This window comes from Bacillus rossius, chromosome 6 (genome assembly GCF_032445375.1).
Source record: "Bacillus rossius redtenbacheri isolate Brsri chromosome 6, Brsri_v3, whole genome shotgun sequence".
NCBI classification, from domain to species: domain Eukaryota; kingdom Metazoa; phylum Arthropoda; class Insecta; order Phasmatodea; family Bacillidae; genus Bacillus; species Bacillus rossius.
The window spans coordinates 48,249,940-48,273,751 of NC_086334.1; the positions used below are offsets into that span (position 1 = coordinate 48,249,940).

At 41.7% G+C, this 23,812-nt stretch overlaps 1 protein-coding gene across 4 annotated transcripts in view; it reads right to left on the reverse strand.

Moving 5' to 3' along the window:
* The window catches only part of LOC134533159 (3',5'-cyclic-AMP phosphodiesterase-like), a 779,555-nt gene that overhangs the window by 15,844 nt on the left and 739,899 nt on the right, over positions 1-23,812 (reverse strand). For all 4 annotated transcript variants that reach the window (XM_063370518.1, XM_063370520.1, XM_063370519.1 and 1 more), the window contains 2 exons: positions 16,185-16,278; positions 88-296 (listed from right to left, as the gene is read on the reverse strand). In XM_063370518.1, coding sequence (XP_063226588.1) covers positions 88-296; positions 16,185-16,278 — 303 coding nt within the window. The remainder of the gene's footprint in view (positions 1-87; positions 297-16,184; positions 16,279-23,812) is intronic.

Sequence of the window (23,812 nt, forward strand, 5' to 3'; positions counted from 1 at the left end):
AAAGCTGAAATGACTGTAATGTTGGTGTTGTTGGTGAAGTATGTTGGCGCGGCTGGTTCGAGAGACAGTAAAGGGGGGTCGGCTCACCTTGCCCAGCTCCTCCTCGTGCGGCGTCTCGACGCCGTGCTTGGGCACCTTCTCGCCGGTGAAGCTGTTGGTGTGGCACAGCGGCTTCTTGACGCCCGAGATGTGCGACATGGTGCCCGTGGCATGGCGCGGCCGCTCCTTCTTCTTGGCCTGGCGCGGCTCCGTGTCCTCCACGCGCAGCGAGGGCAGGTCCAGCTCCTGCTGCTTGTCTGCGGCACATGTCACGTCCCTGCTCGGTCCCGTCTCCCGCTCACGCACCTCACGCACCTCGCGCACCTCACACACCTCGCACACCTCACAATCACCTCACACACCTCACACACCTCACACAGCATCGCGGCCCGCTCCTGCTGCTTGTCTGCGGCACATGTCACGTCCCTGCTCGGTCCCGTCTCCCGCTCACGCACCTCACGCACCTCGCGCACCTCACACACCTCGCACACCTCACACACACCTCACACACCTCACACACCTCACACAGCATCGCGGCCCGCTCCTGCTGCTTGTCTGCGGCACATGTCACGTCCCTGCTCGGTCCCGTCTCCCGCTCACGCACCTCACGCACCTCGCGCACCTCACACACCTCGCACACCTCACACACACCTCACACACCTCACACACCTCACACAGCATCGCGGCCCGCTCCTGCTGCTTGTCTGCGGCACATGTCACGTCCCTGCTCGGTCCCGTCTCCCGCTCACGCACCTCACGCACCTCGCGCACCTCACACACCTCGCACACCTCACACACACCTCACACACCTCACACACCTCACACACCTCACACAGCATCGCGGCCCGCTCCTGCTGCTTGTCTGCGGCACATGTCACGTCCCTGCTCGGTCCCGTCTCCCGCTCACGCACCTCGCGCACCTCACACACCTCGCACACCTCGCACACCTCACACACCTCGCACACCTCGCACACCTCACACACCTCGCACACCTCACACACCTCGCACACCTCGCACACCTCGCACACCTCACACACACCTCACACACCTCACACAGCATCGCGGCCCGCTCCTGCTGCTTGTCTGCGGCACATGTCACGTCCCTGCTCGGTCCCGTCTCCCGCTCACGCACCTCACGCACCTCGCGCACCTCACACACCTCGCACACCTCGCACACCTCGCACACCTCGCACACCTCGCACACCTCACACAGCATCGCGGCCCGCTCCTGCTGCTTGTCTGCGACACATGTCACGTCCCTGCTCGGTCCCGTCTCCCGCTCACGCACCTCACGCACCTCGCGCACCTCACACACCTCGCACACCTCGCACACCTCGCACACCTCACACACACCTCACACACCTCACACAGCATCGCGGCCCGCTCCTGCTGCTTGTCTGCGGCACATGTCACGTCCCTGCTCGGTCCCGTCTCCCGCTCACGCACCTCGCGCACCTCGCGCACCTCGCACACCTCGCACACCTCACACACACCTCACACACCTCACACAGCATCGCGGCCCGCTCCTGCTGCTTGTCTGCGGCACATGTCACGTCCCTGCTCGGTCCCGTCTCCCGCTCACGCACCTCACGCACCTCACACACCTCGCACACCTCGCACACCTCGCACACCTCGCAAACCTCGCACACCTCGCACACCTCACACACCTCACACACCTCACACACCTCGCACAGCGTCGCGGCCCGCTCCTGCTGCTTGTCTGCGGCACATGTCACGTCCCTGCTCGGTCCCGTCTCCCGCTCACGCACCTCACGCACCTCACACACCTCGCACACCTCGCACACCTCGCACACCTCGCACACCTCACACACCTCACACACACCTCGCACACCTCGCACAGCGTCGCGGCCCGCTCCTGCTGCTTGTCTGCGGCACATGTCACGTCCCTGCTCGGTCCCGTCTCCCGCTCACGCACCTCGCGCACCTCGCGCACCTCGCACACCTCGCACACCTCACACACACCTCACACACCTCACACAGCATCGCGGCCCGCTCCTGCTGCTTGTCTGCGGCACATGTCACGTCCCTGCTCGGTCCCATCTCCCGCTCACGCACCTCACGCACCTCGCGCACCTCACACACCTCGCACACCTCGCACACCTCGCACACCTCGCACACCTCGCACACCTCACACACACCTCACACACCTCACACAGCATCGCGGCCCGCTCCTGCTGCTTGTCTGCGGCACATGTCACGTCCCTGCTCGGTCCCGTCTCCCGCTCACGCACCTCGCGCACCTCGCGCACCTCGCACACCTCGCACACCTCGCACACCTCACACACACCTCACACACCTCACACAGCATCGCGGCCCGCTCCTGCTGCTTGTCTGCGGCACATGTCACGTCCCTGCTCGGTCCCGTCTCCCGCTCACGCACCTCGCGCACCTCGCGCACCTCGCACACCTCGCACACCTCACACACCTCACACAGCGTCGCGGCCCGCTCCTGCTGCTTGTCTGCGGCACATGTCACGTCCCTGCTCGGTCCCGTCTCCCGCTCACGCACCTCACGCACCTCACACACCTCGCACACCTCGCACACCTCGCAAACCTCGCACACCTCGCACACCTCACACACACCTCGCACACACCTCGCACACCTCGCACAGCGTCGCGGCCCGCTCCTGCTGCTTGTCTGCGGCACAGTCACGTCCCTGCTCCGTCACGTCTCCCGCTCACGCACCTCACGCACCTCACACACCTCGCACACCTCGCACACCTCGCACACCTCGCACACCTCGCAAACCTCGCACACCTCGCACACCTCGCACACCTCACGCACCTCACGCACCTCACACACCTCACACACCTCACACACCTCGCACACCTCGCACACCTCGCAAACCTCGCACACCTCACACACACCTCACACACCTTACACAGCGTCGCGGCCCGCTCCTTCGGGCGCATTGCCAAACAACTACACCATGCAACCGAACTTTCACAGGATGAAGAAAAAGGCTACATAAAATAAAATAAAATATATGTGCTTTTAAATCTTATATTTTAGTGATTGATGTTGAATTTTAATAAATATCATCAAAAAAACATTTATTTATTCTGAACTAGCTGACCCGGCAGACTTTGTACTGCCTAATTAAATTGCAATAAAGTCCTGTCGAAATGATTTGTAATGTGACATTTTTTTGTTCCTACATATTTTATAGTCAGGGCAAAAAATTCTCCTGAACAGAACCGTCACCCTGGTGATAGGGTGTTGTGAATAAGAAATATAATTAAATAAAACATATAAATAGAAATATAAATAAAAAAATAAGTAATCTCTTTATTGTTAATCATGTGAAACATAATAATTTTTATTTTCATTGTAGTGCATGATTAGATCGGTAATTAGCTTGATTTGTAGCATTTCGGGTTCTTCTACCTAAATTGATTCGTCTAATAGGAGGCATATCTATATTATAAATTATTTTGTCACATGCAATAATTAGCGATCATAGGTAAATAAACACTGCACAAAACACTATATAGGTAAGAATTTGTTTCGTGTATAAGTTAACAAAAGCAAACTCATTAGGGTAGGTAACCTAAAATCCAAGAAAAAAAACTCTGACATTGACAGTTTGTTGTTTTTTCAATTTTTTTTTAAATTTTATATGAATTGGAGTCAAATCCTTCAAGCCGTATTTAAAATAGGGAAATGAAATAATAAAAACTTAAACTTATGAAATACTTTTGGTAACGCTGGTTTTGTTTGACTGATGTAATGACTTGAAAACTGATGACTTTTAAAGTAAAACAAATGAAATGATATCGCGAAGCCGACCAAATTGAACTATTCGATTTCGGTTTATTTTTTTTTTGTTTATCTGTGCTCCAACGCACACTGTTTTGATAGATATGATTGAACTTTATACAGAGGTAATAAAGTGCAAATTGACTCTTTGACGTTAGGAACATACCTACATTGTTTAAACAACAATGAGTGCTCGTTTTAGTTAGAAAACGTTTGTATGGGAAAAAGAAAAGGGCTGGTTTTAGGGGTTTTCCGGAAATTATTCTAATTTTTCTCGCCGTAAAAACCATCTTTGAACTCCAACGAACATTTAAAAAAAAAAAATTGGCCAAATTGGTCCAGGCGTTGTTGAGTTATGCGCTTACCAACACATTTTACGATTCATTTTTATATTATAGAATATATTAGTGATTAAATTGAGTTTATAATTTTTTTCAAGTGAATTTATGTACGTATAGGGAAATTTATTTTCACTAAAAATTAGAATAAACATTCTGAATTTTTTTGATTTTCATTTATTATTTTAAACTAATCTCGATAACTTTACCAAATTTAAATTTTTTACACACGTTATTTGATTTCAATTGATTATTTGCATGCAAAATTGAAGTTAGTTTTTTTTTCTTAACTACGACAAGTAAGTGTAACTTCTAACACGCATCCATAAGTACACAAAAACAATTTTTTTTTGTAAATTGAATATAAATATTAATTTAAAAATACAGATATTTGTAAATTCTTATTGTTACATGAAAACAACTGTAGCACTACAAACTAGTGTTCGCAGTAATAATTGGTTCGCATTTTTACCCGGGCATTTATACTGTGTGTGACTCCAATAGTTGAAGTTATTTGTTTACCGTTTCCTGAATAGTTTTCCAGTACCTATTAACCGCGCATATTAACAAGCATTATAAATAACAAAATAAAGTCCAATTATTGAATATTCTATTATATATTTATTTAAATTATGGTGGAAAATACACTAATTAAAATATAAATTAATGCCGCAATTTTAGTAAGAAATACTCAGTATTATCTCGGAAAACGTATTTCATATATGCAAAATTTAACTGTAGGCTATAATATTGACTATATATTATATAGTCACGTGTTGAACCAAGTGACAATATAAATCAAAACGTGCCCGCATCACACAAGCCGCGCTATAACGGCCACATCACTCATCTTGCGCCAAAGGCGCCCCTGGGAAACGTGACGGACGTTACCGCGGAGACTGCCGAGTGTTCTCGAGGTACTGATGTTTCGCCCCTCGCGCCCTCACACACACAGTGCTCCAGTATCATATCATCCCTCCTCAGGCCCTAATTACCGCCTAGCCGGGTGTGTGTAAGTGACGCTCGCTGGTGCTTCTACCACGGTGTCGCCTCTAGGCGCGCGGTCTTCTGGTCGTGCATAGAGCAACTATGAGATCTGAGCTGTAACCATAACATTCGACAAAGGTGTAATGCAAGTCCCTTGGGTGCTTTCAAAGAATCTGTTCCCGGGCGTTTCGTGTCTGAAAATATTCTGAAGACACGCGTTATCACTCTCCTGAGAAATTTCATTTCAAAAAAACAAAATACGGAAACAGAACTACACATCCACCCTAAGCGCATTCTTAAATTCCTTTCGTAAACAGACACCATTAGAATATAAATTGAGCTTTTTTTTATTTTTTTAATGGTGTGGTTTCTTCAAAAGCTCTGCACACAGTGTGTGTGTCCGGATAGGTATGGCCCTTCTGTCGTCCCCACACCACACAACAACATTACGTACACTCACTATCAGCCACATAGGTCCTTCATAAAACATCACATTTATATCCGTCACGTTCACAAACATAACACTACGCCACATTCATACAAAACTTTTCTCTCATAAATATTCTAAAACAATAATATAATGTGGTTATGCAAGGATTTCCTTTCATAAACAACTAGGCAAGTGGGACAATATAACAAAAAATACATTTAAAGGTAACATAGGTACGTTTCTATGATTGAAACAGAAAAAAAAAGTGTTAATAAAATTATCCTTTCTTGCATCTGCTGCATGGGAAAAAAAGATTGCATAACTGATCATAAAAAAAAATTTCTGACGTCACTCGGAATCTCGCATCCCGCGATATCACAAGTCATCTATCTGCCGTGCCCGCACGACGCCGCCGCGGATTGGCCGACTAGCTAGCGCGAGGCCCCGCCCACCGAGCAGGTCGACGTCACGTCCGCTCACGTGCAGCTCGCTCTGCGCATGCGCATCATTTACTTTTACCAGTTAGGTACGTGACCGGGATGTCAGCTACCTTTTCGGCATGACCACATTTTGTAACAAAAGTTTCAAAGCTTCAGAACCAACACAAAGAAAAAATAAAGGAGCAAAAGTAGCGCTTACAGTTCTTAGATTACAGAAAATTTAAATAATATAAATGGAATAGTTAAAAGAACTCTCGGATATAATTTTTAGTTTCTTGTTTAAAACTTTGGAATAAAAATCCTATTTATATTTCAGTGATTTTTTTGACGTGACAACGTCTAATAAATCGATGAACGCCGGCTGCACGCACGAAGAAGTGTCCCGTTACGCACATTGTTCCGTTACGCTGTGTCCCGTTACGCTCATTGTACGCTTGCGCCGCATCTATTTCTCCTCCACTCGATTGGAACAACCATCGATTTGACTTTTTCGAGGCACATTGAACTTGAAACACTCCCATTCGTTTCCTACTTTTCCTATCATCATCCTATCCTTAACAGAATAACACAGATTGGAAGAAGTTAAATAGCAAACATGTATAAAAGTTATAGTTAAAATAATATCTTCGTTAAAGTAATAAACATATTTGAATTAATGAGTGCAAATAAAAGTAAATTCATCAATTAAAATGTAGATTTCATTTCACTTCTTCTTTGTATCCATACAAAATAGTGATAATGTAATAAAAATGATTGAATTTTATTCATAAAAGTATGCAATCATTTCATCAATGTTTTGTTATGACGTTGTCATGTAAAACTATAGTCCGTAAACCGACTTTACAGACAACCTATTTTTTTTGCAAACGTAATATCTTCACTTGGCATGCGTTGCTTCACCGTAAAAAAAAATATTCAGCCGTCACGGATAAGGTAATTTATTTTATTTAAACGGTCAAATATTTGAAAGCATTTCTAATAGCCATGTTAGTTTACGCGCAGTTCCGTTTCCCATTTAGGCACGTATCATTTTCTTATCACCTATCTGCGGTGTTCTCCGACCAATAAATCTGCTAGAGGATCAGCCGAGTGGACGCTCGCTGATATCGCGATGTGGCGCAGTTCGCGAGCCGAAAAAATAAAAATTTAAAAAAAAAAATTACCGCTAACACACTGACCCAAAACAGCCGCTCGGGGAAGGTCTGATCGCGTCACCGATAAGGGGAGGTGTAACACTGGAAGGGATGAGAAGGGGAAAGGGGTGTTATTGTTCCGTACAGAATCAGTATCCCCAGGAGGGAACCCCCCCACCTCCCCAAGCGATCCAACCTAATCCACGAACCCAAATATTTGCCCGCGAGCTCATGAAACTAGGTCAGTGAGCCAGTCGTGACGTCAGCCACGGCGGAGATGCGGCAGATAGGACACGCAAGGCTACGCATCGGCGACAAGAGTTTTGCCTCGTAGATTTCACGTCGAAGCTATTTGGGGAATAAGCGCAGATAAAAAAAAAAATAAAGTGAGCGAGTCTTTCAGTGCCCACCAGTGATATAATATATCATTACATATTATGTAACATTTAACCTAGGTGACGAGCCAATTCGTGTGCTCTCGTGGTGAAAATACACTATTAATACTAAACTCGGAAATTAAATTCAACGTAGGGTTATTTACAATAATTCCGAGTGGGATAAATATACGCCAAATTGTGTTTTCAACTACATTTCCGGTAGCGAATCACACGTAGTTTCCGCACCCGCTGCTAGAATAAGCTGCGAGAACAGCTACGTTGACTATTGGATCATTTAATTAGCAAACCGAAATGTTAAACTATGTGATGAAACTGCTTCGATAAAAGCGTCAGAGACTTGGAAAAATTACTAAAAACCGGCTTTTGATCTGATTTGCGACAAGGAGTATTTATTAAAATACTGCCCCTCTTGTAAAAATCACTAAACAGTTAATACTAAAAAGTGTCCCTTTGTCTTTGTCAACTTTGGTTAGCACCATCCGCCACAGATGGCAGCACCGACCCGTGTTTGTTACACATTACCGTTTCACGTGATTTCCGTCGCATTAAAGAAATTACTTCCCAGAAAATTCCGTATACCGAGAGCTAAGATGTTGCACATCAACAAACATGGTTGCAGGAACATAAATTATATACCCACGACCCTCCCAAGTTGTCAATGTATGGCCAAAAATACACTGGTTACCCTAGACAGCATGTGCCATGCACGGAGTGCATTCTGTCAACAGTATGTGTAACCAATTCGTGTGGATGTCTGTGTTCGTAAACAAAGATCATATGATTCTTTGCGAGTGATGTCTGTCGAATTTGAAACAAGTTACTGAAGGACCTGAAGTTGAATGATATGAAGTTGAAGGGCCTAAATCTGAAGACCCTGAATATGAAGGCTCTGGTGGTGAAGGGCCTATACAGCTGGAGGCTCAAATTGAAGGACCTGTCACTAAATGACCTGACGTTGGAAGTGACTACAGCCTTTGAATATATATACTGTATAGAAGTCGCCAGCCCAGGTTAAAATTTCTAATACGGTTTTGAGGTAGTTGGTTAATTCACCGCCGCAATCGCCACCATCTCTAGGGCATCGACTTGTGGTGGTCCCTAGCGGACAAGTGTCGAACTCTTCAAACACCCCTTCCCCCTCCTGTTGAACGACGTTGAGCTGCAGTGAATGATTGATGAGGGGTGCGGGGAATGACAGCAGGCGACAGCGCTGCGCTCTAACGTGTAAATAACAACTAAGACGATACAGGGCGTTACGGCAGCGCACTGCAGCGGTGAAGTTCCCAAGCTGCTCATCATACGCTTTTGAAAAACGTAGAGTAAATCCTATCCACTCGCGACTTCTATACAGTATATATATTCAAAGCTACAGCTGAAGACTGAATATGACAGCTCTAAACATTTAGGCTCTGTAGTTGAAGGGCCAGCTGGTGAAGGACTTGAAGCTGATTGACCTGAAGTTGAATAACTTAAAGCTGAAGATTGAACATGAATGCTCTGAAGGTGAAGGGTGCACAGCTGAAGACTCACTCCTACAGCTGGTTATCAGCACGAAGCGGAGGTCACCAGCGGCAAACCGTGTTATCACTCACGACTGTTTTCGCCCAGCGTTACCGACAGGGGACATAAAAAAATTTCCACGACCTTCAAAAGCGCTGGTAAACACATGTCGTAATCCGCGTCTCTAATCATGCATCATGATACATCACCCACTCCTATCGTTTGTTTGCGACATCGAGCATCCTTTCGACGAGTAGAAAAAAATATATATCACTAGACATATAATCTCGCCTGCTTAATGATAAAATTCGTCACATCAATAATGGGCTGTAAATGTTTTTTTTTTCAAACAAAATATATTAACATGTTCATTGTACTAGCATTTAATTATGCTTGATCCACGCGTAAGAAAATCACACCTATCAGACAGAACAGGGATCTGGAATAACCAATACGAGCGCAGCATTTTTATGCGAGTATGTCTATAAATCCATACAATAAAGTATATAACAATTCTAAAACAAACAAAATTTTAGATGAAATTTTTTTTGTTAAAGTTAGGTAATTTTAAAATACGCTGATAGGTTGTGGTAGTTAAGATTTTTCTAACAGGACATAATTAAAAATCAATATAACAGCTTATAAATTATATATTTATCGCCAATTATTAAAAACAACACTCATATTATTTTAAATATATGTCCTGTTGACCAATGCTGCTACATTTGACACTGAGCAATTGCTAGGTAAACGAGTTTAAGAAATGAAACACATATTTTCAAGCAATCCGCATTTCAAAACAGTTAAACTAAATTTGCCATAGATTGATAAGGATCGAATGGTCAGTATGTAACTGCTACCCTGAAGATGGCTTATGCGATTTCGACCGAAATGTCGGTGGAATCTTCGCCTTCGAATCGGCTAGAATCCACAAGCCAGGCATCTTTTTAGAGTGCCAGAACCAGAAGTGTATTAAAATATCTACACCAGCAGTGAAAGAAAAATAAAAAACTCTCTCATGTGATTTATTCTCTGTATCTGTACCTAGGAAGCATAAGACACTATGTCACAAATACCATGTTTTTCAATTTTTTTTAATAGTGCCTGACGTATAAGCTCAACTATTTTCTACCGAAAATTTGTGAATTTGAAGCGCCCGCCGCGCTTCTGTGACGTCATCTCCGTGCCGCAGCCTTCCTTTCCTTCTCCCCTCTTAAACCCTCTCCGCCTCAAGGTGCCAATTTCCCCTTCCCTTTCTTTCCCCCTAGCCTCTCCTCAATTGTAGCGACTGCAACGCCATCTAGCGAATAGTATAAATGAGCGCGTATAACTTTTAATTGTCTATTTCGTGGGTCTCTCTTGGTGGAAGCAGGTCGTCTCTGGCCCGGTCGAGGGGCAGCTCGTCTAGGTAAAATTCTTCAGGAGACGGAGTTAGTGTGTGCACACGATGGCCGTGCGAGTAACGTAAATATTAAATATGCTTGCCAGCCTTGATTTTCATGTAGCCATCCCTTTTGACTTTGACCTTCACTTAATTTATTTTTCTTTGTGCTGGAAGCATTTGCTTACTCCCTCCTGCATGTGGTTTTGACTTTAGTTGCTGCGCGACTTGCATTGTCGGCAGTGGACTCTTAACTTATTTCAACGGCATCCAGACCACGCTTTGATTGCTTTTGGTTTAGAAGTAAGCACGTTAAGTGCCCGATGCCGCCCTTGTATTTGTTTTTTCATAAGAGCTTTCAGCTCCGTATGACGTAATTTTACGCATCGTTTTGCCTCGATTTTGCCCTCTTTCTTTTCCTCCCAGCTGTACCCCCGACCGGAGCCATTTGGTTAAGGCATACCCCCCGTGATCTAGCATATTTTGTTTGAGCACTTCTCTGTATTACGCTTATCTAGCCTTGGCAGTGAATGTCATCATGACGAGACCCACTGAAAATTGTAGCTGTAACAAACCATGTAACCGATCCCTCGCTTCTCTCTTGGGCTTGCATTTCTGTCCGCGGGACTACGCTCTCTATGAGTAATAGATATTTAATATGTTTTTTTTCGAGGAGTGCACAATTAACGTTATATTAGGTGTTGGTTTATTTTGTAGTACATAATTCCTTGCCCCTACACGTGTTTGGACCGCTCGTATAGTCTGTATGTATATTGAGTCAGTTCCTAAAGTTGTTAACAGCAACGTACGTCTTGTGAATCACGTGTGTAATGACATAATGTTCACTATGATTTTGGTCTTCGCTCGCCTCCGGGCCGTAACGTAATGCGTACGCACGTATACTTGAATATTGGTTTCTCTCCTCTCTTATAGTGTGTGGTAACTGAGTCATAATTTCGCATAGAAAATGAGAAAATGTCTATCCCCATTGTCAGAGGCGACTGTTTTATACTGCATGATCCAGGGCATGCCTAGGAAATTCAACTTGTAACGGAGAGAGAGAAAGAATATTAACTTGTTGCTTATTGCTTGTTGTTTCGTACGACTGTAAGAGATACGCAGTAGTAGTTTGTTTGTTGAATCAGAGTACCTTGGGCACAAGGTTCACCCTAGTTTTTTCCATAAGTAAGGACTCAGTAAAGACATAAGGAGTGAAAATCATTGTGAAGGGAATAAACTTCATTAAATGTATGCTAATTTGTATTTGCTACGCACATGCCTCTAGCTGGCATCGAATCCGTTGACAGTGTATGTATATGTGTTAAGTTTGCGAAATTATAACGTTGTTAAGTGCGACTCATGTTCTTTATTTGTATTTATGATTTATCACTTTCTGCTTAACTGTCTTTTCTAGCAAAGACCCCACACACGATTTTCTTGTGCCCCCATACACTTCGCTTGCATGAGTAGGATAATCAGTAGGAGTGTTTGGTGGCGCATGGATGCACCCTGGTGGTATGCTTAACTGGATACCCCCACGCTGCAAATTTTTGACATATTGTAGAGAGCTTACGGTTGTATGCCAATATAAAGAACGTAAAACGATGGTCAAGTTTATGATTAAAACCCCGAGGTACAGAAATAAGTACCAGGAGAATTTATTTCCCAGCTGTTGAAGTTTATGGCAAATACTGTTGACCAGAAAACAAGGTAGACCATCGGTACTCTACCTCTAAAGAGCCATAAAATTTGAGCTAAATTGATTTACACAAGACTACGTCTAGTCTAAAAACAACTGCCATTTATTTATCACGAATCTTTGATTTGCCAATTTAGTTGTGACTGCAGTGAAAGCACGGTCAACTACTTGACGGCTGAACAAGTCACTTGAGATGGTGACTTGAAAATTCATAGAGTGGCATGAATTTCAGTGACAGACACATTTCGCTGAGGTGGATTTAAGGTGTACATTTGTGTTATAGAGTTGGGATGATAAGAGCGACGCTCGCTGATGGTTCTAGCGCGGTATCGCCTGTAAGCGCAAGGCTTCTCGTCGTGCATAGGGCAATATGATACTTGGGTGGTAAGCATAAAATTATATGACAAAGAAATAAAGAAAAAGGTGTAATGCAAGTGTCGTGAGTGCTTTCAAAAATCTTTACTGGGTGTTTCACAACTTTAAATTTATCTGTAAACTGAATACGGAGACAGAAACCACACATCCGCCCTCAGCTTATTCTTAAATGAGTTTCGAAAACAGACCCCCGCTCGGATATCTTGAGCAGTGTTTTTGGGGCCTTGAAACAAATGCTCCTGACAATCCGTCAGGAGTGGAGAACAGCCCCGGCGTGGTGTTTACGACGCCATAAACCCCGTTCCTGCCGACTAAACTGGAGCAGTGGGTCGTCGCCGAGGTAAACAGTGGCGCGATGCGTGTCGAGTTGCGAGACGCATTCTGTGATGCGTGCACACGCGCGGCGCATGCGCGCTGGTGCGCGCCAGCTGTCGAGCACACGAGGCCCAGCGCAGCACTCGTCCTGGCGAGACAGGAACCATGTGACGCTGTCTGTCGGGTGCGCCCGTAACTACTAACAATAAAAAAAACTCGAACGGGGGGTTCAAATCAGAAGTGTTTGCTTTATAACGTTAATCCAACTACTTGACGACTAAATGCTTAGTAACATAAAAATTTTTAACAGCTCGAGAAACACTTAACACTGTTCTGTAACAAAAAAAAAAGTAATGTTCTATAAAAATTAGTAGAAGATGCAAAATTTCTGGTATACCACACTACAAAATATGGAGCTACCAAAACAAAAGTGAATTAATGTTCACTGATTTGTTTGCCCGATAATAGATTACGCATTACTTCTCACGATCAATATAGCTACGTATGTTAGTAGTACATATATTACGAAGCTACTATATAGCGGTGGGAAAAATCTAGGTCTCAGTCTCAGTAATTGGATTCTCTCTCTCTCTCTCACCTCCCCCCCCCTACCCCCCCCCCCCGGAATGATCATTAAGGTACTGTATTTTTTCGCGGAAAGGTTTCGAGACCAGCTGTGAGTTTAAACATTGTAGCATCGTCTGCGTTCGTAGCCCCTCAATGAAGAAAAAGGGAGGGGGGGAAGGCGTTTACAAAATCGCGCCTGTGAAACTGGGTTGTTGAACGTAAACGTCAAAAACATGTTTTATGGGAATCTTTACGTATGTATCACAGCTTTCTGCTTGTTGCGTGCATATAGGCCCTAAATGCGGGAACCACACAAAAAACAAGCAGCCTATCCAGATGTGACGTGTGTCGGTTAAAACCCGCGGGAAAAACTCTCGGGCTGCGCTGGGGAGGGGGGAGGTGAGGGAGCCTTGCGAATTCCACAGATCTGCGCCCTTGGTTCCTTGGCGCATGGCCCTCTTACGTCGCCGCATCGAGAAACCTGGCTCTCGGCTATGCCTACTGTCGCACGGTCCTTCCCGGAACTCCGCTAAGTCAACCTGCTGATCACGGGGGGGGGGGGGGGGGAGGGCTGCTATTCTTAGGACTTCCCCTTTCCCCCTCCTGACACAACCGCCCCACGCAAAGTGGCCTGCCACACGTCGTCCCTGCAATGCAGGGATGTTAGACGTACCAACTTGTTGGTACACATACCATTTTTCAGGGTCTTGTACCATGTACCAAGTATAAATTGTGCTGGTATGCAGAAATACCAACTTTGAACATCGACCATACGCGATGCGCCATGCATTACCAATTAACATTAGGCGTGGACGAATAATTAAAATAGTTGCGTTTTAATAATTCCATCTGTACACGTTTAATAAAACTGCATTTTAAGAGAAATTTTTAAGTGCTAATTTAATTAAAACCATTCATACTAGGTGCTAAAGTTTTTATGGCCATCTTATATTTTCAGAAGCTAGTTCTGTAGAAATTGATCACAGCGCCATGCCGTATTGCCGTCATGGCGTGCGGATTGAATAAAAAATAGGTTACCAACCTTATCATACTTTATTTGTTGACAATTGTGTAACCTTTTATGTTTCCAAAGTATATATCGTATTAAAGCAGTTTATATAAATATCATTATATATATATATATATCCTATATATATATAATCTATGAAACAAAATCTACAGGATCTTTGTCAGTGTAAGATCTTGGAGTGTACCAGTTTTTCTTCTTCAGATACCAGCTTTTAGTGACATCTGTACCAGGTTCGTTGAGCCACTGTCTAACATCCCTGCTGCAATGCGAGAGCGAGTCCTAACTTGTCACCAGTGGTTCGCGAACTGTTGTTACGTCAACAGTGTGTTTGCTTTGCAAGCGAAGTTTGTGTAAATGGGCAGGTCCACCGTTGTTACTACTTTCCAGAACTTTCAAATTTCACAGACAAGTTGAACGAGACAATGTATCCCACAGCTATTTTACTTGATTTTTTTTTTTTTTAGTGACAAAAACTTTACTAATTGTCTCGCCGACAACGTGAAGTCTTTTGGAACACATACACTCACTGGGGAAGAAATATATCATGGCTTACGGTAAGTAACCATCTCGGAAATTTGACCTAAAATATTTCTAAAACTCACAGAAAACCGAAATCACGCTGCCAGCCAGAGAGAGACTCGCACCAGGTGCTCCGAGCTGAGAGAGCACCGTCATACCACTGCGTCCCTCGCTCCGCATGACCGACTCACAGAAAAAACCAGTTCCCAGAAATAGTTTGTTATACCACACGAAAGATTATATAACTTTGTACAACACAAGGCTATGGTTATTTTTGCATATAATCACATTCGTTTTTCGAGATAATACGCAGTGTTTCTTATGAAAATTGTCACATAATTTTATATTTTAATTGATATTTCATACAAGCACACAATTTTTAAACCATTAAAATTATAAACGCAAATTAAAAAAATTGGACTTTATTTTGTTGTATACGTAATGCTTATTATGTGCGCAGTTAATACTGGAAAGCTATTCAGGGAAACGTTTACCAATAACTTTAACTGTTGGAGGTAATGGAACAACAAATTCATAAATGCCCGGATAAGAATCCGAACCCAGTATTACTGAGAACACTTATTTGTAGTGATACAGACGTTTCAATGTAAATGTACAAATGTGCAAATGGCTCACAAATAAATTTTACAGTGACAAAACATGAAAATCATATCAGAGGTTATCGACGTACACTGCAATAATTTCCCAGCTGAACATAACATGTGTGTTTGTATCACGACTTATTAGTTTATTATGTGGCTTAAGTTGCTGGTATTTTTCGCTCCCGTGAAAACAGCCATTGCTTACAACATAAAGCGATGTTGATCTTAGGATCATGTTATCAAACAGTTGAGTTGTTTCGTATACTTACAGAGGTAGTGCTGGTGAGATGAAATTCGTTTGAATGTTATTGCTATAAATATATACTCTTTATCGTGCAGTTTTGATTATCAAGTGGTCAGAATGATAATCGTGCACCATAACGCTACCGATGATACGATATCATGAAATTTGCATTTTATCTTACTTTATCTTGAAACACTACCAATCAGTATCTCTCATTTGCAAAATTATATCCATGGCAACAAGGCTTTTTGAACACTAAATATAGCCTAATTTTTTACTAATTAATAATTACTAACTTTTTCAACTACTGTGTTAATATTCCTGATTAAAAAAATTATGACAAAAATATCGTGGTAGTCGGGATAGCATCAAGAGATAACCACCGGGAAGTGTGCAGACAACTCACCAAGAAAAGTGGAGCAAATGTATTCCGAGATCTGGTTGCCAGATTTGCTGGACTCTGAGAAGTGGCTGAGCTCCTTATTCAGCATCCTCTTGAACTGCAAACAGACAGGACAAGACGTTTCAGGTTAGAACCGCTGGCTGAACCAGCTGCAAGCAGAAACACACGCCAATCACACATTCGCTCAATCCAAACCGGCCTAGAGCCGAGGCCACACAGAAAGCTATGTTCGCTATGTTCGCTGCGCCGGGTGGCCAGACAGTACAGTCCAGTTCGCAATGTCGGAGAGACGCATGCCATGGGATTTTCAAGTGATGATTCCGACGACGATAATATTCCGCTGGCTCTCACAGCACGTGAACGTAAAAATAAATGGGTTCATGAAATTAATTTAAAAACAAAATATTTTGAAAATTTTCATTTTGGTGAAGCAATTGCTAGTGAGGACGAAAACAAATGTATGGATTATTTCAGGATATATTCAATCCCCTTGGAATCAAATCTCAGGTATGGTCATGCAAATTCTGCCTTTTGTATTCTTCCATCGATTTATTACACGCACATGGATATTTTCGTAATATTTCAATTAACTTTTCCGTCAACTTGAATATTTCAAGCACAGCGTTGAGAGAAATTAAAATTCATGAAAAGCAAACGCGGAAGTACAGCACAATTCCTCGCGAAAACGGATGTTTTTTGTTCATCTGCGCATGCGCGAAGTCAGTGATGTTTTAGAAAAATAGCCGAGAACCATGGTGACGTCGCCAACATAGCGAACATGCTGCATCTGGCTATATTTTACCCGCGTATCGAACATCGCAAACATAGCGAGCATAGTGCCCTGCGTGGCCGTAGCTTAAGTGACTGACGCTCGTTTCAAACCGTTCACAAGCGCCCAATAATACAATCTTGCCAACGTGACGGTCCAATGACATGTTAGTATAATTTACCCCGAGAAGAAATTGGGTTCACTAGTGGCCAAGGAATGTTTATTTCGTGTCAGTTAAAAAATATATCTTGTATATCATTTTCTTCGATTTTTACTAGTGGTGCTAACCTGTAAAAGCAATTTTTTACAACTCTTACTAAACGAGTGAAGCTGTTAACAATAAAAAGGTATTTTAACTAAGTACTATACATAAAAACATTTCTGTTTAATTCCAAAAATTCCAAAGTTCTAGTTGAGTGTACTTACTTACACATTTTCGACCATAAACACATCAAGTTTCTAGATGAATCATTAGAAGTTCCACGAAAAAAAAAATACAATATAATAATTTGTAAGATTATAAAATACGGATATAAATGACTTCTACACACAATTTAACACAATCACTCTACCTTGTTTCAAGAGCAGCAATATCGTAACACTACTTCACTTTATTTTTAGTAAATAGTTTAGTCGAGTTATTTATTTGCATTATAAAAATTAAAAATATCAAAACCAGGACATTTTATATCAGTAAACTTATAGTACAAAACTGATGATGTAAACCTTACTGAAGTTTGTTTTAAATATTTTAAGTTTTCTGGAGTGTTAAAACAAATGGTTACATTATTGAGTCTACTATCAATAAATTATAAGGTTTATATTTTCTATATTTCAATGTTGATGGCACTGTTACAGTATCTTTTCGTACACATAAGTACATACTATATAAATTTAAACCATAAAATATATTTTATAATTACATACATATACAGTCTAATGTTCGAATTTGATAGGTTTATGGTATTTAAAAATTCTTAACTAACTTCAGATATATATAATTATAAAATTTGTGTTTTCCCCCCTTGATTTCCCGCTAACTTCCCCCACCCAAAAAAAAAAAAAAGTACGGGTAAGGGAACTGTACCTGTTGCTAGGTTCCCCCTTCACCCGCGAACATGGCGGTACAGGCAATATGCCCCTATCTTGCACACACACAGCTATCTTATCGCAGTGTTACGGACGATCCCAGCACATCAGCGCAAATCACAAGGCTTGTGTCACCGGCAATTCAAACATGCACGCGCTTTTGGGGTGCATTTCGAAAGCACGTCATTCGGTCGCAGATGTTCGTAGCATGGCACTGCAAGCACCATACGGCCTATCATCTATTGTCATCCAGCATCGATTAGGGAGGTATTGTTACCACTCAAAGTAGTTTCCCATCCTATTCCCTATTGCAGTGCTAACCAATAACTACACCCTAAATTTAAAAAAAAAACTTGTTAAAAGTTGCACAGAGATATTCGTAAAATTTTTTAGTATCTTCGTAAATTTACTGCATCAGAGTTCACTTGCTTTGAGGACAAAAAAGAGATAATTTTGAAAAGTTTTAACAAACCCTTCTAAAACTTGTAATACATCCAGCAAAAAAAAAAAAAACATTTTACTTCATTTCGCGTACATGGTTATCACGTATGTAATAAAATACAGAAATGAGGGGATGAAATATAGCGAGAATTATACTTATATCCAGTTTACTGGAACTGCGAAGAATTCTTAGGTTATTTGAAGCGCGTATTTATTTGAGAAGTCCGAATTTTTTTCCTGAGAGTTATAAAAGATCAGTGTCAAAATATTTGTTAGCACCCAAAGAACAGTCCAGATGTATAACAATGCTGTCACGGCAAGGTTATGAGTTCCCAGATTGCGAAAGAGCGAGATGAGTCCGCGCTAGAGGAATCACAACGGCCGGGTTGCCGAGGCATTCAGCAAAGCCCGCACAGACGGCAGCGACTGCTGACTAAACAGGTGGCAGTAACAGCCTGCGCCTGCGCAGACGACAGTGAGCAACGGCTGTGGCGGGGGAACTGTTAAAAGTTGTCTTTAGACCCTGCAACACCAGTTATTCTAGGAGATACTTCTGATTTATGTATATTTCTTTTCAAAACTTTAATAACACGCTTTTCATGGAATAAATAAATTTATTGTTAAGTGTTATAACGATTTATTGTTACAAATATGGAAACCTTAGTTAATATCGAAGACCCAATTGAATCAGTAGATTTGCAGTACGACGATATTGTAATTCCTAGGATGACTATGAAGATTGAAATATTTGTTGTTCTTTTTTCAACAATTATATTTTATTAATTTTTTTCTGAATAAATTATATTTCTAAATATCTACTTAATTTTTCTGCTTTTATATGTCACGTTTCATGATTATTGAAAAACAATTAATAAAAGTTATTTTTCTAGCTGATTAAGAATTCCCCTCCAAATTTTCGTCAGATTTTAGGCTAGCACGACTGGGACATAAAACTGAATCGTCGGTATACAAATTTGACACGCTCGAGAATTTCAATATGGTGATTTTTTTTTTTTTTTTTTTGCATTTTCAAAAATTCGTTACGAGCTTGCGTCGCTTCCGAATCGTGTCTTTTGAATAGGAGCATTTTTAGGGTTCACTTAACATCCCCTCTGAATATCTGACGCGCTCGAATAATTTTTTTTTTTTAATTTTCTACCCTTCTGGATGCCCCCCCCCCCCCCCCAAATCCCCCACGCAAACTGGCAGATTAGTATATTGTTGATATCAGAAATACTTTAGGGTACCTAAACTATAAGATGTCTGATACGCTCAAGTATTTCTATGTGATGGTTTGTTTTTACGTTTTTGAAAACCTGTCGACGCTTCCCCCACCGCTGAAAGAGAAAACATTATATTACGTTTTATTCTTGCTATCATCTAATCTTCACAATCCAAGAGGTCCCCACGAAGCTCGAGCAAATCCCCATTCAGCCTTATGGGCTCCCCTACTACTAGGGGCTTCCGTATGGCGGCACCCGTGTTCATGCACAGTCGAACACTAAAACTGTTAATTATAAATTTAACCTGTCTTTATAGCTGCAATCACGAAAACACTCGTTAGATTACGTACGCAAATATTTTCATTACTACTTAAAAAAAAATACTTGACACAAGTAGTACCAAACAAACAAAAAAAAAGACGTGCATAGTTAACATGGTGCTAGTGAAAATCTGACATGAACACCCCACTAAAACTATATAAAAATATTTGAAAACCATTGAAATGTAACAAACTTGCTCGCATGTCGCAAAATAACCACCACAAGGGTCAGTATAAGATAAGAATGATTTGGAGAGTCTGTTGTATTTTAGAAGAAGACGCTTTGCTAAAAATTGCCCTAAAATTATTATTACTATCAAACTGTGTTAAATAACGAATTTTAATGTATTTTGAAATCGATTTTATAGAATTAAGCTCATATTAGTCAATACTCGGTAACCCCAGGTTTTGTTACGCTACATACGTGCATAATGAAGAATCTGAACTTATTTATATGTAAACAAATGCTGCAGTCTTACCAGCTACCACAGTGGGCGTCTTCTTCTCACTACTCTGCAAAATATAATAATTATACCTATTTACTTTTTAACGATAATCAATTATATCACTCAGGTTTTCTTATATGTTCTTAAAATATGCCCATTGTTGTGATGTCCTCTTAGTTAAAACTCAATAATGTAAGTCGCACTCTAAACAAAAAAATGAACTTCCATTGGAGGCGTAAATATATAATAAATTGCCGCTGAAATAACTTATAATATATCACACTACTGATAACGCATTCATATGTTCTCATGTTGCAAACACACTTATAATACGAAACTCGGACACGAAACTTAACGTAGAGCGTGATTAATATATACGAAAATTGTATTCACCACTACATTCCTTGACACGAATCACACGTAGACAATATAGGAAACTTAAGCCCGTTAAAAATACGTGTAAAATTGTAATTTGCGTATGTATACTTCTACCCATTGCCATCTCTATGGATTTCAGCAGGAGTTCAGGAAGCCTACACTTCACCAAATATTGTAGTAGAAGCCTAACAAAAAAAAATCAAATTATTCGTTTATAACCCATTTACGCATTAAATAGCTATAAAATTGAAATAAAAATTCAAAAATCTCGGAAAAACAACATTGTACAGCTCATGTCGCCAGGATCACTGGCATCACTTGTCACGTGGATTTTCGACGACTGTCCTATATTGTCCTACCACAACATTTGGAAATATATAAATACCTATGAATGAAACCATTGAGATAAGAGACAATATTAAATAATGAAATATATATATATCCATGACTGAAACTCTGACATTCAAAGTGCCATGAGATTTTATATATTTTTCAACCTAACAATGGTCTCAGATTTTTCCGCTATTCCATTTTTTTTTTACATTTTTTCTAATAAATAAATAATAAGCATTTAACCACGATAAAATTTTGCTTCTTATCAGCTTGCATTTTCAATTGAATTTAATGTCATGTCACTTTTATGTCATATCCGCGGCCATCTTGTTCAAATTATTGAAATCTCCGAATCCTTCAAACAAAAAAAGTTTCGGGTATTTGTAAATCACCATGAATTTCATTCTTAAGTCATTATTTAAAAACGATTTAAAGCTTTTGCGGAAATCGCGTTGCGTCCCAATAAAAATAAAACATAAAATTAGCTTTTATAAATGATTTGTCATAATTTGTAAAAGGAAAAATTAAAAAGCAAAAACTATGAGCTATAACATACATATATTTAATTTGCATGGTAAAGTAGCAGTTTTAAAACTTAATTTTCTTTGTGGATGAATTAATATTGAACAAAAACATATTGTTCGAAAATGAAAGTAAATAAATATATATTTACCAAAGAACAAAGAAGTTCAATGTTTTGAAAAGTGTACAAAATGCTGCTCAAGAAACTCCTTGAATCTTCGATGAATACGTTCTTCGAAGTGCGTTCACAAGTTAACCTCATTGCCGTCTAGCGCTGTCGCTCTGTCTCGTGATTCAGTCCGCGGCCGTCGCGTGACGCGAGCTGCGCGCTGAGTCAGACGGCGTGTGACCCAGCGGAAGCCAGCCATTCACTGACCCGAGCTGGTCACACGGACAACCAGAGTCTCACAGTGCTCGCCAAGTGATGTCTAACATCCAAACTCGGTAACGAGCAAATCCATCTGCTGTGTTGCAAACAAGCTTGTGAATCGGCTATTTACCTATGTATATTCAGGACTTCGCAATGAAAATGTTCAGCCGACCAAACAAAACCCCATCGAATTCTCTCAAATCGTTCAGTCTATTTTTTTTTTATATTCTCGTCATTCGTGCAAGGTGCAACCTTTACAATCTCTTAATCCTAACGGAACTGATATTCCACGGAGTCTCAATGCGCTTGATCGATCGACACCGTAACAATGGCTAGGCGTGCGCGTGACTGCAGAAAAAAATAAGGAGCAAGTTCAACTGACGAAGCTTCTCGAATAGACTGCAGCCAGAATTTCAGTTTCCAGACTTAACTGCAGGAAAAAAATAAGAAGATACCTATGGCCCTTTATCTGTGATGGGTTTATATTGTGTGTTAGATTCTGAGCCAGTTTGCAGTCTTCAATGGGCAACACAGCTTACACAAGGTGTACCACCAATCAGAAAGACATTTGCTTGAAATAAAGTGCTTGGCCATGGAGACTAAAGCTGAACTCAACAATTATCCGTCCGTCCATCAACAAGCCGAGCGATTCAAGATGATGCGCACGTCCGTCATGTTATTTTTCTACTCGGATGCTGACAACAACTATTAAAACTTACATTTTTGAAGATATTTCTCTTGTAGAGTTTTATCAGTTAGACAACCATCTTACCCTTCCATTACCAAGATCAAGACAACTGTTTCCATCATAAAACTAAGTCAAAACGTGGACTCCCCCCCCCCCCCCAATTCACCCCTCGGCCACCAAAGATGCCAACCACTCCTCCTCCCTACCCTTACCCAAGCCGTGACCAATCCCAGCGCGCTTCAGGGCTCGTGGGCGAGTCAACCTAGGGTAAGGAAATACACGTGTCCCGTAGAGCAGCGCTGGCAGACAGACCGCCTCGCTACCACGTGGCTGGGCCTCCTATTCAACTGCTGGTTTGTTCTTTGCCAGTAATATTGCTCGTAGACAGGCTCGCGCATGTGGCAGTTTGTACGTCTAGTTTCAGAGCTTTAAGGTGTTTGTAATTTTATATGACTTGCTACACGGGCACATACACGATGTGCAGAGTTCCAGAAAAAGAAATCCCTATTTAAAATCTTCTCAGTATATCCGTTAACGAAAAGCATTTAAGAATACGCCGAGAGTGGATAAGTAGTTCTGTTTTCGTATTTAGTTTATAAAATGTGCATTCAGAATGTTGAAAATGGCTCAAAAATGTGCTATAAGGATAATTTTTAAACCTGAAACATACGGCACGAATTCGTTAAAGCACTCATGGGACTTGCATTACATCTCTGTTTTTATTTGAACGCCGTATAATATTATTGTTACAACTCAGATATCATAGTTGCACTATGCACGACGCGAACACTGCGTACTATTTCATAACATTACTCTTAGAGGTGATATCACGTTAGAAGCACCAGGGAGCGTCGCACTTATCATCCCTCCTCACTAAGGTACATATACATTGACTAGGCGGGCCTCTTTAAGTGTCGGGTATGTCAATATTAAGATATTGAATTTTCATGGAATTATTTTTTAACCTAGAACATTTCTAACTATTTTTTCATTTAATAGGCTTTTTATTAGAAGATTATTTCCCCAGATATATGCTCACTGTATCTGCTATT